This window comes from Nelumbo lutea, chromosome 2 (assembly GCF_056320005.1).
Source record: "Nelumbo lutea isolate HS-2025 chromosome 2, American lotus-T2T, whole genome shotgun sequence".
NCBI classification, from domain to species: domain Eukaryota; kingdom Viridiplantae; phylum Streptophyta; class Magnoliopsida; order Proteales; family Nelumbonaceae; genus Nelumbo; species Nelumbo lutea.
In genome coordinates, this window is record NC_142685.1 from 67,651,056 (window position 1) to 67,668,521 (window position 17,466).

General features: G+C 35.9%; 1 protein-coding gene across 2 annotated transcripts; it reads left to right on the top strand.

The window, feature by feature from the left end:
• Positions 1 to 1,434: 1,434 nt before the first annotated feature.
• On the top strand, positions 1,435 to 17,241 carry LOC148871344 (vacuolar protein sorting-associated protein 60.2-like). Of its 2 annotated transcripts, XR_016107128.1 has the most exons (8): positions 1,435 to 1,921; positions 2,547 to 2,698; positions 4,099 to 4,192; positions 4,615 to 4,686; positions 4,764 to 4,875; positions 5,030 to 5,184; positions 5,941 to 6,473; positions 16,874 to 17,241. XR_016107128.1 is itself a non-coding variant. In XM_088969291.1 (7 exons), the coding sequence occupies exons 1-7, from the start codon at positions 1,853 to 1,855 to the stop codon at positions 16,925 to 16,927; spliced, it is 708 nt and encodes a 235-aa protein (XP_088825417.1). In that variant the 5' UTR covers positions 1,435 to 1,852; the 3' UTR covers positions 16,928 to 17,241. The 2 variants fall into 2 exon arrangements, 1 of the variants encoding a protein (XP_088825417.1); XM_088969291.1 differs by lacking the exon at positions 5,941 to 6,473.
• The last annotated feature ends 225 nt before the right edge of the window (positions 17,242 to 17,466 follow it).

Consider the following 17,466-nt stretch of genomic DNA (forward strand, 5'->3'; position numbering starts at 1 on the left):
GACTTGCAAGAATATTTAGGGCTCGTTTGGGAGGTCTTCAGTGTTGATTGAATGGCTTCAAATAAACTATCAAAATTAGCTTTATTAGAAAATTAATTTCTTAGCTTAGTATAAACATTTTTGAATTTTTTGAATTTTCCATCAAGCATAATTTTACAATTTTATGTTTGGGATTTACCTTGGAAGCCGCTTTGTGAAAGTCCTCCCAAATGGGTAAGTGTGTTTAACCTTGATTGAGTTGCTTTAGTGAACCACTTTGAAAAAGTTACTAAGCACTTGTTTTTTATTTTCTGGATTTTTACTAAACACAACTTGATTGGTGTTATAGGTTTTATCAGCTCATGTAATGCCAAAAACTGTTGTGTGAAGCCCTCCCAAATGGTCATGAAAAGTAGATTTTTCGTCAAAGTCAAATTCTTTGCTGAATAAAAATATATTTGGACTTTCTTGGTTTTTCAGGGAGAGTTCAGATTTGCTACCAATAAAATGCTCTCAAAATGTCTGCCATTCCAACTAGACCTGTTCATGGGCCAGGTTCGGGCCGGGCTTTCACTCTGTATTAACAGATTTTTCTAAGGCCCGACCATCGGGCCTACAACTTGGGCCCGAGCCCGGCCCTCATTAAAAGCCCGAAGCCCGAGCCTGGGCCCGAGCCCGAAATTTATCCCATGTTGTTACTACTACTGAAATGGCTGAATAGAGAGAGAAAGAGAGAGTGAGAGAGAAATTATAAGGAAAAAAAATAAAAAAAATGTATATATTAAATTATATATAAATAAATATATTAATAAAATATTATATTATTTATATATTTTATATAACATATAAAATACATATTATGTATTTTATAAAATATATAATGTTGAGTCAGGCCGAGCCAAACTCGGGTCGGGCTTTTTTGACAAATCTCGAGCCCGACCCGTAACATAGTCGGGCTTACTATGTTAGGCCCGAGATCAGGTCCACGAGCCTAATTACATGACCAAACCCAACCGGGCCGGTCCAATCCAGGTCATTGGACTACCCGACCATGAATATGTCTAATTCCAACCACACATTGAAAACATTGTTCCAAGAAAATGACAAGAGTTTACATCAGCACCCAACAAGGGGGCGTCCTACTATGCCTCATTGTATATTGATCCCAAGAGTGCATTGGGAACATTTTCCGATAAGTATAGAAAATGATGAGACATCATCAAGAGATGTTCTCAATACATGATTGGGATGTATTATGGCCCCTAGTGGGGTGTTGATAGGAACTCGAATGACAAGGAAAATGCTCCTAATGTGTGACAGAATGGGTGTTGGGACAATGTTGGGAACGTTTTGTTGGTATTCGTACCCTTTCACCAAATATAGCTTCTCAACTTTCTCGTTGTGGGGTTCGAAGGTCCCAAACCACTACATCACTGCCCTCCTAGATGGGCACTTAGAACGGAAAATGCTAGCCCCACATGCCTTGTTCCTCTCTGACGTTATATAAAAGAGGCTAAAGGGATGTTTGTATCTGTTTTGTGCCATGGCCGTGATAGCGAAACAGGCTTCAGTCAGAGAAAATCCATTGGGAATATCTTCCCATGAAATAAAGCATAGAAATAGGAGATATTTCCGATGTAAGGCTATAAAGGCTGTTCGAATCTTTGCTCTGACTGAAGCCGTGATAGCATTATGAAAGTAAAAAACAAAAGCAAGGGGACATCAATCTGGCGCGCGAAGCACTTTTGGGTTCTCTACCATCTTTCTCTGAACAATTTCAGTTTGATTCTGAAGTCTGGGCGTCGGTACGTCACTGCTTTGAAACCCTAGGAATCTTCATTGATTGAAGATCGAGAAGAGAAACGAAAAGAAAATGAAGAGGGTTTTTGGTGTTAAGAAGGAGAAAGAGCCCCCTCCTTCTATACAAGATGCCACTGATAAGGTACGCTTTTCGATATCTGTTTTCCCCACGATTATCAGATTTCTTGCTTTTAAATAGTTCGTTATTGTTTCTCTAGTTTGTTGTTATTGTTAATCCTTTTGTGTGCTTTTCCCATATTCAACTGAAAAAATTAACTTACTCTTGTTGGGTTTTCGGTTTTTTCTTTCTTCTTTAAAATTGCAAGGTTCCACTTTTTTTCCTGTTTTCTGATCTAGAATGAGACTGGTATTTTTTGATGAACTTGTGCTAATGTTGATGCAATCTGCATTGATTCTTACTGGATAAAACTTGCAGTAAATTGCATTTCATTTCCTTGAATTTCTTGGCTTTGCTATCTTATTTTTGGTTGTCAATGTTGTAATGCAGGCACTCTTTCTTCCGTGTTTTCCTTTTATCCTCTCATGTTGTGTCTAAAAATCTGCCACTATGCTTACTTTCTGATTTGACTGAGTTCTGATTCTGTTTGGTTGATCATCTTGAGGATTTTGTACTTCTAACCCTATTGGATATGGCTTTCTCCATATTCTTTGCTTTGATGACATTTTGCTCAAATCTTACTATCATTTTCCTAAATTCAGATCACTCTTGTATTTTATACTAGACTGATGTCTAAACTGTTCTCTAGATTAATAAAAGAGGTGAAACTGTGGACGAGAAGATAAAAAAACTTGATGCTGAACTTAGTAGATACAAAGAGCAGATCAAGAAAACGCGACCTGGTCCTGCTCAAGATGCTATAAAAGCTCGGGCAATGAGGGTTCTTAAGCAAAAGCGAATGTAAGGGCTCATTTTTATGCTATTTTAATCTGATTGCAGCTGCATTCATGCAAATCTTAATTATTGTCAGTTGTGTAGGCTTAGTTGTTCGATTGAAATGCATAGGCTTTAGAAAAATAAAATGAAAGAGCCAAGTTTTGATTATTGTTTTCTCTTCTGTAATCTTGTGTTGTTTTTTGGTAGGTAAAGGTGGAGTTTTATTGATTATGATAAAAATGCTAATTACAAAAGAAAAAAGTAGAAAAGCTAAAGTCTAAGATGATTTGGTTACAAAACAACATTATGATAAAGAATGCTTATTATAATATGCTAAAAGAATTATAATATGGCGAAGATAAAATTTTATAGATTTTATTATCTGAATGGCAGTACAACACAATAGAAGAATGTTAATTACAAAGAAAAATTCGAAAAATGGGGACCAGGAAAGTTTTGGTTAGAAACGAAATTATTACTATTCTTTTTTTTTTTAATTTATCAAAAAAAAAACCCTAAGAGTGGGTGCAGCCTGCAATACATGATAAAATGAGAGAATGGAACCATTTGAAGGAGCTAGAAGAGCTAAGATCAGACCAAAAAGGACATGGGAGATGGCTGAGTGGGAAAAGTGGAAAGGATAGGGTCAAAAATGAACTTTTTTAAAAGAACTTAGGAGTAGCTCCAATAGGTGATAAAATGAGGAAAAGTAGACTAAGATGATCCATTTACAAGTGGTGTAAATGGATCAAATTCGAATAGAATGAAGCAATATCCAAATTTCAATTTGATTAGAAAATTCGATATCCAAATATGATTCAATATCCGATGGATATTGAAAATAATATTTGAATTTGAATTCAATTAAATATTTGAATATTTGATTTGATTCAAGTTCGACCGATATATATATATATACACACACACAATATAAATATTTTATTTATATAGAGTATGTAAATATGTAAATTCTTTATATAACTTAAATATTTTATATATGAATTATATAATTGGTCAGATTTGGATGTTTATCGAATTGAATCAGGTCATGTCTGAATTCGATTGAATTAGTTAAATGGTATGAATAGAATGTTTGAACTTGACCAATTATGATATTCAAATTATCCAAATTCAATTTGATTATGTCAAATCTTGAATTTGAAATTGGGTTTTTAGATACAGTTGACACCCCTATCTACAACTATTAAGAAGTGATATATTACAATTTAAAGGGGGCTAGAGGAGCTAAGGTAGGACAAAAATTACATGGTTTGAAGTAGTGAGAAATGATTTTAAGGGCCCACAAGCTAACAATAGATATGGTACTACAGTAGTTTCTCCCTGAGAACCCACTATTGGCTATGACTGTACTTGTTTGTCTTCTTTCTGCAGTATTTTGTTCACCTAACCTAGCTGCTGGTCAGGTATGAAGGACAGCGTGATATGCTTTACAACCAGACATTCAATCTTGATCAAGTTGCTTTTGCTGCTGAGGGAATCAAAGATGCCCAACAAACTGTATCTACTAAAATGCTTCTCTGATTCTACATTTTTTTTTTCTAATTTTCTTAAAGTGCTCTTTTTGAGGTACTATTGGATATTGGTAGGAGTCATGGTTGTCGGTATGTCATCCATGTGTATAACAAGCTCTTTGTTGGGATACAGGACAAACATGTATTTAGGGGTTTTTGGGGGCACATCCTGTTTTTGCTGAGCAGAGCACCTGCCCTATTAATAATCTAAAGTTTTCCTGTTTATTCATTTTCATCATCATAAATTGGGTTGTTTTCTAGTTTTACATTGAGGGTGTACTGAATTTATTGAAAATGGAGTATGTGCCCAAATCAGCAACCTTTATTTGATTAATATGAGTTTTATGATATGGTACCGTAGCTTTTCACTGGAGCTTATGACATGGTAAATGTTGTACTGCCACTCAGGTCTCAGCTTTAAAATCTGCAAACAAGGAGTTGAAAGGAATGATGAAGACTGTGAAAATTCAAGATATAGAAGTACGCATATCCTGACTTTGGTTTTCATCTTAACTATTTTCTACCTAAAACTGGCCAGCTGATTCCTACAATGTTAGAGCATGCAAGATGAGATGATGGATCTGATGGAAACAAGTGGTGAAATTCAAGAGTCTCTTGGTAGAAGCTACAATGTACCTGATGATATTGATGAGGAAGAACTCATGGGTGGTGAGTTACTATTAATCTTGTGCCTCATGGTCTTGTTTTTACATTAGAGGTTGATGGATTTCTCTTTGTGCTCTCCTTTGGATAAGCAGAGAATTATGTTAACATTAGAAATGATTCACTCCTTTATTTTCTTTTTTGCTTGTGGCGAAATCAGAGCTTGATGCCTTGGAAGCTGACATGGGAATGGAGACAGAGTCAGATGGGGTTCCCAGTTACCTTCAACCTGACAGGGAACATGATATGGAAGAGGAACTCAACTTGCCTTCAGCACCATCCGGACATGCAGCAGTGCCACCTGTCAGGGCCCAGGTAAATTTGTGATTAACTTCTTACATAGGTATTCTTATTTTAATTGCTAAAATACATGAAGGAAAAAATCCATATTTTTCTTATTTTAGCCTGTTCCCACAAAACAAAAAGAAAAAATAGATGTTTTTTTTACTGTTAATACTCCTTTGTTATCCTTGGAGTTTCTGGGGAACACTAGCTACTGACATTGAATACTCCATGACCTTCAGATGCATTTTCTCATTTTCAAAAGCCTCCAATACCAAGAGAAGCAAAGCTTTCTTGTTCCTTTTATAGCCTCTTTGGATGCTATCTGAGACGAAATGGTTTCAACGTGGTTTTCCTTACATTTTAAGGCAGAGATTTGCCATCTTGGAACTGGAGTAAGATCATTTCAGGGTGATGAGGCAATAGGCTGCAAATGGATCGGATATTGATCTGATTCAATTTAGATCCAATCCGTTTATATCGGATTTGAATGTTTGATAACTCTTAACAAATTGAATTCAAATCTAGGAATTGAGTCCACTTAGTTACTGGATCGAATTGGGATATACTCCTGATTCGATCTGTTATGATCTGAATTCGGTTTTAATTATATTTATAATATATAATGTTTTAATATACTTTTATAAAAATCTTTAGTAGATTGTACATAGACAGAGATGCCCTTTGAAGATTTAACCTTATCTGGACTTTTAGAGGAATTTTTTCAAAGATATATCTAAAGCAGTAAACCCCAATACCCCCTTACCCACTGTCTGTTGACCACTGTAGCTTGTAGCCTGTCATCTCTAGTCAGTACAGGCCACCACTCCTACTGTCTGCTGACTATCATGGTTAAGTGCTGATCTGCCTCTGCTACTTGACACCGGTGGGTCACTTCTTGATGCTGTTATTGGGCCACCCAATAATGCTACCGTTGACAGTAATTAGAGAACCCATTGTTCAAAAGTGGAAAATGTGTGTTGATTTCAGACAATTGAGGTGTCCATAAGACACTCACTTTAGTGGCAACAGTAAGTGGAGAGTCAGAAAAATGTACTAAAAGGAATCTGGAGTTTTCCTTCTTGTATACAACAGAAAGCATTGAAGTGGGTGCAAGGCCAAGTATAGTTTGCTTGAGAAGCATTGATATCATTTTCTATTTGAATACTGTAACTTCACTATGCAAGCTTCAAGCACTGAAAACAAAGAGCAGAGCACCCACTCTATGGATAACGAGAATTGGTTGAGAGCATTGAAAAGACCGAAGGACCATAGCAAGATTTGACCTACCGCTTGAGTGCTTGTAGAAGCATTGAAACCAGGTAAACTTTTGACTTTGATTTTTCTTCCCCCTTCACTTTAACAGGGCTGAGTTTTTTGAGCTATTAATTTCTAACCAGTATAGCCTATGGCTAGAAGAAGCATTAGAAATCTGTTGGTTAACTTGTTTTTTCATCACCTTATAACTCTCCATAGTTGAATTGTATTGAAATTGAATAAGATATCTGTGGGATTTGAAGGGGGCAAGTGATATATCTGATGGATTTGAATCGAATTCGGATATGATCATTTTCTTATTGAATTGAAATCAGATGTACCCCTATTGAAATTTGATTCAACCCATTTGCAGCCCTATGAGGTAAGTAGAAAGCAGAAAATGGATCTTGCCTAGATCAAGTTTTTAGGGATTTCCACCAAGATTTCAGTGGGGGTTAGGAAGGGGTGGGTGGGACACTTGAAGAATCATCATGAGTAGTGGGGTTATGTCAAGAGGTTGAGGTACTGATAAAAAAAAGAGGTTGAGGACGAACTGATAAAAAAAGAAGAGGTTGAGGATGAGGATCTCCTTACCATTTTTCCATCTATTGTATCACATGTCTTTTTCAGTAGGTCACATACTGAATTGACCCACCACATAACCTGCATCTCTAGAAAATCTGCTCTATTGAGTCTTTTTCCCTGTTGTATGTTACTTGTGTGTAGGTTCCCTTTAAAAATTTGAATTTTGAACATCTTTGTTGCCATCTATGCATTCTTCCCCTTATTATATGATTACTTGGTCTCAGCCACTCATTTATATGATACCACAAGTTGGCATTGGGTCTGGAGGATCCCCTCTTGGTTACTTGAGATCAGTCCATTTCAGTTGCCCATGCTTCCATTAGTTGTGTCCAGAATCTTGTTTGGGTTATTGCTAGCCTTTGAGTCTTGCCCTCAAAACATCACTACGGTTTTTTGTTGTTGCCATGTGGTTCAATTTTTTTGGTACTAAAAAAATCCATTTTCATTAATAGGAAAAAAAGATACAATACAATTGTAATGAGATTTCACCAGACACACGCAAGGAAAAAACAAACCAAAGCAAAATACAATCTGTTAAACCTCCTGAAAAGGCATTAACAGTTAAATCCTTCCCAAAATCTAAATTCAAAGAAAGCAACAGGCCTTCCCTTTGAACATCTTTGAATTCTTGATGAGAAAGAAATCATTCAGCAAAAAGGAACCAAATATCATCAATTAACTTCTTTAACAATATTTATCTTCAAAAACTCAATTATTATTTTATTCTTTCCAAATGTACCAGAAAACAACTAATTGCAACACCTCACAAACTCTTGGCCTTGCTACTGTGTCCAATCCTTGGTCACCCTGAAAATATCCACATTGGATCTGATGGAATAGGTTTCTGTATATTAAAGGTTTCAAAGAAGAAATCCCTTGGGCTCAGTTTGGGAAGAGTACAAATACAAATATGTACAATGCAAAACCATGTATATTGTATTTCTAAACCTTGTATTTGCACTATACATATTTGTATTTGTACTCCTTCCAAACTTAGCCTCATGAATTCCACCTAGCTACAATTAATTAATAGGTTCTAACATTTCCCTCTTGATTCTTACACATTAGACAAATGCTTGAAAGTTGAAAACCTCTTGCTTTTAAATGATCTAAATTAAGAGTACTATCTAATGCTACAAGTCATGCAAACACTTCAGTTCATCTCTAGGTGGATTGGATTTCCCCAAATGACTGAGACACTTGAATCCTCCAACTGGTTTCTAGAGAACACACCATAGGTATGCTCTTTGGGCAAGTTGTTCTAGGAAATTCAGCTTCTGGAAATATGAGAGATGTATTCCTTTGGACAGCCACTGATAGGGATGCATCCTCTCTTCACTTAGGGGGTGTTCAACAACGTGAGAGAGTTAGAGGGTCTGCCGCTGCTGCAAAGATCTCCCCCCAAAGTCCTAATCAGAGGCACCAAAGAAGGACTAATGCCCCCAAACTTATCAGTTTGGCTCAAATTCTTCTAGGACTAATCAGTCCCCCAGTATTTCTCCCTTAATTGGGGAACCCTCTCTGGCAATCAATGAGGCTAATTTGAGCCAATACATAACAAATTCAACAGATCATGTGGTAACTATAAGCCAAGCAGAAGCATCAATGGTAGCTTCTCTTGCCAACCTCGAAGGAGCCCTCTAGCATGTCGCCTCTGAATATTTAGGTCATCATTTCACGGTCTGTGGATCAAGCAAAGACCAAAGGTACTATGAAGAAGTCTTCCTTCATATAGGATCCTCTAGAATCCAACATTATTATCGGGATTCCAGTATCAGAGATAGCTTATTCCAAGCTAATAGTCAAATTTATGACCAAGGAATCATGGGGTGAAATTAGTAAGCCCCGATTCATTACCAAGGTAACCGAGGACCCAGAGCATTTAACTATTGGGATTATCTAGATGCCTAGCATAGGGTATTCTTAATTCAGAATTCTATATTCAGGCATTCGTGGTTCATTCAGTTCTCTGAAGAATTCTAGGGCCCATATCCAGAATGGGTATATGTTTGGTGGACCACTTGGGGAGCTTCACATGATATTTTTCCCAAACAAAAATTATTAGACAAACACTTTAAATTCGGCCAAGGAAGAAGCTATTTGGAACACGAACATGTAAAACAATTTGAGTTCTTCAAAACCTACCATCTCCCTTGAATTCTAAAGTGGAGCTATCATCTAGATGTTTCATGGATGCCCCTAGCCTATGAAAGATTTATGGAAATAAAATGGTGGGATAAATCCGATCTTACATCAACAGTAAAACCAATAGAAGAGGTATTTCAGGTGCTATTCGAATCTTATAAAAAAAAGCTCAGATCCAAGTTTCTTGATCTAGACCCCATCGAGCTCGAAGAGATGCCCCTTCAGTTCGCAGAAAAAAGCAAGGGAATCTCTAAGGCCATCGAGACCGAAAGCATTCGGTCCCTCAACCCCCATTAAGGCCTTAATTATAAAGGAATCTCACCGTTGATAGACATCTGTCTACTTTAAAAAGGTTTTCCCTTATCTTCAACAGTAAGATTCACCACCTCAAAAGTCAAAGATAAAGAAGCATCTTCCCATAGTAAAGAAATAAAGAAGCATCTCCAGCTCATCACCCTATCTAAAAGGACAAAAGCAGAAAAGACAAGCATCTCAATTAAAGATGCCTTCAAGATAAGATCGAATCTGAAAGAGACTTCTCGAAACATATCTCTTGCCTATAAATAAGGATCGTCTTCTCATCCCATGGATATGGCTGAGAATTGCATTCTAAGGGTGTTTTCCTTCTGAGTAGTCTTGTGTTTTTAGTGTTTTGTGAGCATTTTCTTGTTTGAGTGTATTTCATCTGAGTGAAAGTTCTTGTGAGGTTTGACGAGTGTAATTGTTAAGTTGTATTTCCATTGTGCTTCCAAAATGCTTTTCGCTTTGTAAGTTGAATGTTTCTGTAAACTTCGTTTTCTTATAATCCTAGTATGTTCTTTCTGTAATAAGAAATCAAATTATATTGTTTTGCTGTTTTCATGCATAACATATTACCTCCCTCAGTCTGGTTATTATACTACATTGTTACTATAAGCCTTCAATTATCAAAGCCCTCAATCATTCTCAATTATTACCCAATCATTATTGCTCACTCTCCACTCCATTTGGTATCAGAGCCATTGATCCATTGAGCCGTTCATCCATTGATCCAAGCCCCACTCCATTCTAGACATAATAAATTCAGTGATTCCTTAATAGGAGTAGTTGAGGGTAGCCTTAGTTAGGGACCCATATATTTCAATGCCTTCCCTAATTTCATAGTGTCTCTAACGGACCCCGGAATGCAGGAAGCCTTAACCTTGAGGCTGCAAACCCAGGGTTACGAAATGAAACCAGGATAAAAAAATGTAGCATTAGTTTACAAAATTTACTTCAAGACCATAAACACCATTTGCCCTAATACTAGGATAATAGGAACAAGAGGAATGACAACTTTGTTCCAAACAAATGCTAGGAATAATGTCACGATTCCTAGACAAATTATGTGTTAAGATATAAAGTTGCTAGACAGGTGGCTAATAGTCAATTCTAAGCCTCCTAGACCCATAGAATCCACTAAATTAGCTTTGGTATTTAGTGAGCAAGATGGATCTGTAGAGCTACAGTTTAAACAGCCTCAGCTTCATTGAGACCTTCATGTATAGAACCATTAAAAGTAAGATCTTCTTATTCTAGAAGGTTGGTGGATCTAACAAAACCACCTCACCCCCCTCCAAGTATAATATATGCTACATATGAAACACCAATGGTTGATGCACCATCTCGGCTTATCACACAGCCCAAAATCAAATCCCCTCTGTAAAGTCCTACGTACCAACAGAGGTAGACTTTGAGATTAATCTTTTAGAAATTGAGGAAGAATTCCAAATAGATAAAGACCTTATTAGGCTAGACTTTAATTCCCAATCAATAAGAAAGAAATGGTTCTTTGAAAAATTCTCTAAATTAGAGAGAGATCGTGTTAAAGAACTCTGGTACCAAGATGTGATAGAAGCTAAGGAAAATATTCCTTCTTGGAATTGGTTTATACAGCAAAAACAATTTAAAAATATAAAATCCCCAAAGAAGAATTAGATGTATGTGTAACAAATAAACTTTCTAAAGCATGGAAGACTGCTTCTATAAGTAAAATTGTAGAATCAGTACATCCTCTTTTAGAAGCAATTAAAATAGGGAAAGATTAGCTGATAGCCAGCCAATAAAGAATTCTTCTATAATAAAAGAAGATGAGAAGGTAATACCAGAACATTGTTCCCAAGTAATAGAATAAAATAACTATATTAACATTTGCCTGAATGTCTTAGGAAAATAAACAAATCGAATTGAAATCCTATTGAGTTCACTGGAAATTTCTAATCAGAAAACAACAATAATTAAAAAAGAAAAAGCGATGGAGATGGTAAAACTTTCCTCGAGACATGAAAATCAAGCGAAATGTGCTAGACTTGTCCAAATTGAGCTACAAGGATTTAGCAACAAAGATGATCTCATTCCACAGTTCCCACTGGGAAAAGGGAGAATCTTCAATGACATCCTCTAAAAAATTAAAAGAAGAAGAAAAAATATCTGCTACTCCATAGATTTATTAAGTGAGGAATTAGAAATTGAAACAAAATCAAAAATAGAAAAATCTGATGCACCCTCAATAGAACTGAATAAGCTCTCATAAAAATGACTTATTACCCTAGGCATACCCTTGTACTGTTCGAGGAACTCGTAAGACCTCAGGTAAGTTATGATGGAAATACGTTCTATGAATGGAATTTGGATGTATTATCCAAATATCAAGTTCATGAACTAATCCATCGAATGACACTATATGCCAATGCAACTCAAAGGATGGTGGGAAAATTATCTTACCATAGAAGAAAAAGAGTTCATCCTTAATTTAGTAAAAAGAGATGAAGATGGAGAAGTGGTCTTAAGTCAAGGCCAACTAAATGCAAGATGCGGTTACTGCCTTAGTATTAAATATACTAAATCATTTCATAGGAAATTCTGTTGATATGTTAGAAAGAATAAGTGAACAACTTATAAACTTGAAGTGCAAAACACTATCTGATTTTAGATGGTATAAAGATGTCTTCTTGTCCAAAGTCCATAGGCTAACTAATTCAAGACAAGCCTATTGGAAAGAACAATTTATTTCAGGCCTTCCCCCGTTGTTTTCTGAAAAGGCAAGAAACCACTTGAGAAATTTAGGTGGGGGAAGATTGTTATACCGCAGCTATACATTTGGGTATTTAGTTCTAATTGTCCAACAAGTAGGTTTAGACCTATGTAATGACTTACGCCTAAAAAGGCAAATTAAAAGAGAAAAAACAAATTCTAAAAGAGAGTTAGGAGATTTCTGTTACCAGTTTGGAGTAAGTCCTGAGCTTACAAGTGCTAAACCAATACATAAAAGAAGAAAACCTAAATTTCATAAAAAGAAGTATGAGTATAAATAAAGAAAATCAAAATTTTCTAATAACAAAAATTATAAAACTACCACCTGCTTTAAATGCAGGAAAAGGGACATTTTGCTAATAAATGTTTTAAAAACCCAAAGAGGATTGATGAATTAAATGTAGTTGAAGAAGCCGCCTCTGAAGTTGAAAGAGAAAGAGAAATCTCTCTCTCTTTGGAAGTATGTTGTAACAACCAGGGGCTCTGTACTTGTAAATACGAGATAAGTACAAAAGAAGATTTAAATAGCATCAATATGCTATCATTAAATGAAGAACATCTATTGCAAATATTAGAAGATATTCTTGATGAGGAAATTAGGAGAAAACATCTACTGATGGCAATACAGAACCATAAAGAAAAGGATAAAAAACAAAAATCTAAAAAAGTTTTCCTTAAAAAAGAAGATATAATTTTATACAGTGAAATTATGAAGAAAGCCCTAGGAACCTCTTCTCGGGCACCTACCTTATCAGATCTAAAGCAAGAGGTCAATAATCTTAAAAAATGAAGTTAGATCTCTAAAGATGAGAATCAAAATATTAGAATCTTATAAAGATTCAGTATACCAAGAAGGATCTAATAGGTCTTCCGAAATAGGAAATGTAGAACCTGTTGAATTTGTAGGAGATGATGAAGAATTTGTATATTCAATCGAAGAAGTCAAGTACCAAAAATGGTACTCAAAAGTTACAATTAAAATTAAAGATTTTAGTTTCTCATTAATAGCCCTAATTGATTCAGGTGCAGATATAAACTATATTAGAGAAGGAATTGTACCTTCTAAATATTTTTAGAAAACTTCCCAGCAAGTGAATGCTGTTGATGGAAGAAAACCGGGGATTAAATACAAAATCCCTATTGCCCAGCCATATTTGCAATCAAGGAACCTGCCTAAAGACTACGTTATATTAGGAACACCCTTCCTACTGTCAATTCTTCCCTGCCAAATAGATTTTGCAGGAATTACCGCCACCATAGGTGAAATAGCGGTCACCTACAAGTTCTGCCAAAAGCCAAAAATAACGGCAATAAATACTCTAAAAGAAAACTTAAAAAATAAAGTGAAATTTTTCTCTGAATTACAGTTAGAAATAAAAGAAAAATAGTTGGCTAAATCCTTAAAAGAGCCAAAAACCCAACTAGAAATAGAAAAGTTTAAAAAAAAATTAGAAAAGGAAATATGCGCTGAAATTTCTTGTGCACTTTGGCACAGAAAAAGGCATATGATAGATCTTCCTTGTGAAGGATATAGTGATACAAGAATTCCCACTAAAGCCAGACCAATCCAGATGAATGGTAGATTACTAGAAATCTACAAAAAGGAAATTCAAGAATTATTAGCTAAAGATCTAATTAGACCAAGTAAGTCTCCTTGGAGTTGTCCAGCATTTTATGTAGAAAACATAGCTGAAATAGAAAGAGGAGTATCAAGGCTAGTGATTAATTATAAACGACTCAACAAAGCCTTGAGATGAATCAGATATCCTATCTCTAATGAACAAGAACTAATAAATAGGTTGTATGACGTAGAAATATTCTCCAAGTTCAACCTCAAGTCAGGTTACTGGCAAATCCAAATAAGTGAGAAGGACAAGTATAAAACAATCTTCATAGTTCCTTTCGAGCATTATGAATGGAATGTTGTGGCCTTCAAATTAAAAAATGCTCCTTCTGAATTCCAAAAAATTATGAATGAAATCTTTAATCGTTACACCCAATTCATCATAGTTTATATAGATGATGTATTAGTATACTTTCAATAATTGAAATCTCATTGGAAGCATTTGAGTATATTACCCAACTCCAACGATTTCTAGGTAGTCTTACTATAAAGACCTAAGCAACGATCGCCATCTACTTCAAAAGAGACTAAAGAAAAGTCCCCCTAAATGGGATGAGCAATTCACTCAAACAGTGAGGAGAATAAAGTCTAGGGTGAAAACTCTTCCATGTCTCAATATCCCTTATCCAGAGATCCCAAATATTGTTGAAACTGAACAAAGATTGTTAAAGCTGATTCAGTGAAATAATCCTAAAACAACATAGGAATGGAAGAGATGAAATCATCCATTTCACCTCTGGCACTTGGAATGAAACCCAGAGAAAATACTCCACTGTTGAAAAAGAAATGTTAATTATTGTTTTATGCCTCTCAAATTTTCAAGGAGATTTAATGAATCAGCATTTTACTTTGCAGATTGATTGCAAATTTGCAAACGAAATTCTTGAAAAAGATATTAAAAATTTGGTTTCAAAACAGATTTTTGCTAGATGGCAAGCTATTTTATCAGTTTTCGATTTTGAAACTAAGTATATTAAAGGATCTGATAATGAAAAGATGGTCAGCAGGAGCAAAGATCTCCCTCCAAGTCCTAATCAGAGGCATTAGCTGCGGTGATGAAACAGGGGTGAGGGAGAGAACAAAGGGGACGGAGAAAGAGAGAAAGGGAGAACAAAGGGGACAGAGAGAGAGAGAAAATAGAGCTGAGTTCTTTCTTTTCCAGTTCACCGTCAGGCCACTGCAATTCCTCTCTATCGAAGAGAATAGGGGAGTTGTAGCAGCAGAGCTCTCCTCCTAATCCTTAATGAATCCGACAAAAATCTAAGTTGGCTTCAGTCCCGTTTTTCTTCCCTCGTTATTTTCCCTCATTGTCTCACCGTTCTTTTACTACTGGGATCGTTAGCAGAGCCCTGCATCCTCTAAACTCACTCTTCAAACTGGGAATAACCCGTGGCACCACGGTTCATAGTCTGAGAAGGGATCTGATCACCGAGGTATCTTGCTCCTGGGTCTGAAAGACCTGATCCCCACGAAATCTCTGGAGATCTTCATTCCTTCCTCCCTCCCTCACGTCTTCCCTCATCTCCATCTCCATTGCCATCCCCATCCATGGCCTACCATTCTTAACATTTCCATCTCCAACTGTGAGGTGTGCATGTCCACACCTTCTTGACGTGGTAGGGTTCCTTTCAGTTGCAGATCTTCTTGCATGCTATGACTGTTGCATCTCCAACGGGGAAGGGAGATGGACAGTGGAGGAGATGGTGGGTTGGCTTGCGTGGTGGAGCAGGCGGAGAAGAGGCCTACAATGTCAAAGGTCGACGGAAACTGGGGTTTCTTTTGAAATCTCAGACCTGCATTTCTTGCAGATCTGAGAGATACGTAGCAGCAGAGATAAGCATATCCAAATTTCTTCACCAGTCCGGATGGCACCTTCTGAATTTCAGGACCATCGAAGGCTCCAATGCTAGAGTCGCCTTACAGTTTCCGGTTGAATTGGAAACCATGCTGTGTCTGATAGATCTTGGAGAGATCTTCATTTTTCGCTTTGTTTTTGACTTCTCGTATTTTCTCTCTAATTTGAAAATTGCAGGTCAAGCCTCGACATTCTAAGAAAGGTGTCAAAAGTTTTATTTTGAAAATTTAAAGAAGAATGATGGGCAAAATAATCTTTTTAATTCTTCCATTAATGGCCACTAATGATAAGGAAGATTTATTTAATTGTCAAAAACAGTAGGGGTACTATAAGACAATACTGAAACAGTAGGAGCATAGTTAGTCAATTCCCTAAACCTTAGGGGTAGTTTAAGAAATTTTCCCTAAACTAAAAATGCAATATAAAATTACAATACAATTTATTCATAAAAAAAAACAATACAATTTGCCCTTGCGTTGAACCTAAACATCTTGAAGACAATACCAACAACTTGGGTTTTGCGTGTTCGCATAAGAGAAGGGCAGAGTTGTAGACAGCGAGAATATTATTATATACCCACTTAAAGATAAATTGAGGGGTTGTAGACACCAAGAATATAAACCCACCTAAAGAGAAATTTTTTTTTTCTCTTTTTCTGGATCATTCTTCATTCTCTCTGCACATTTCTACTGAAGAGAAGCTCAGATTAGAACATCATAATTCTAGTCCTCAAATTCCCTTTTCCCTCAAAACATGGTGGATCATAGCCATCTTGGTTTACAAAATTATAGAAAGAAAAAAAGTGGTGATTTTGTATTACTGAACTCAACAAATTATTTATATCAACTGTCAAGTGGAACATTAGTTACTTTAATTTTACTTTTGAAAAAAGTTCAAAAGGTAGCAAATGTTGTAATCATGGCTATAAAGGCAAGCATTTGGCAAGGTTTAACTCGTCTTAAGATTTTGTGATTGAACATGTAAATCCATACATTGGATGTCTTACTTATTTGTATATGTTTTCTATAATTTGTTGGCACTTTATTAATCGGCATCTTCACGATTCTCTGTTAGTAGAGTGAACTATGTATAGGTAGTTGTAGTTGTTCCAAGAAGGCCATTACGTTTATTTTTTCCTTGTATTACTTTGTTTTGTGTTCATTTGCTATCATATTTCCTAGTTAAACTGTAGATTCGTTTTACAGGCTGAAGATGAACTCGGTTTACCTGCTGTACCTCGAGCATCCATTCGTGGATAGGGGGCTTAGTCACGATTCTTTGTGAAGTAACTGATATTTTGCAGCAGTGACCAATGATTGATTTTTATTTGAAATTTGGTTGCTTCTCTGAAATAATTTTGAGGGTTGGGTTGGCTGGTGAAGTCAAATTAGGCACTACTGTAGAAGTAAATGGAGGAACAGAATTAAAATTCAGACAGATAATGGTCAGGTTGGGTTCAATATCCCATTTTCTTAGATGAATATCTCCTAAACATTATTGTTAGATATTGCAAATCAAGGTTAACTGTGTTTAATTAATAATACTGCTGGTAATCAGATTACTAAAACAAAAATTGGAAGCCATATGCACTCATTTTTAATCATCACCAAACCGCCAGATTACGATAGTAGAAGCAGCTTATATCAATATAATGAAATTGTTATTGCAGAAATCACATAACCATAAATATCTTCTTCTTTTTTATTTGGGAAAATTCTCAATAAGTATCCTGTACTTTTGGCCTAGTGCCACTTTTGGTCCCCGAACTTTAAAACGTGTCAATTCAGTATTTGAATTT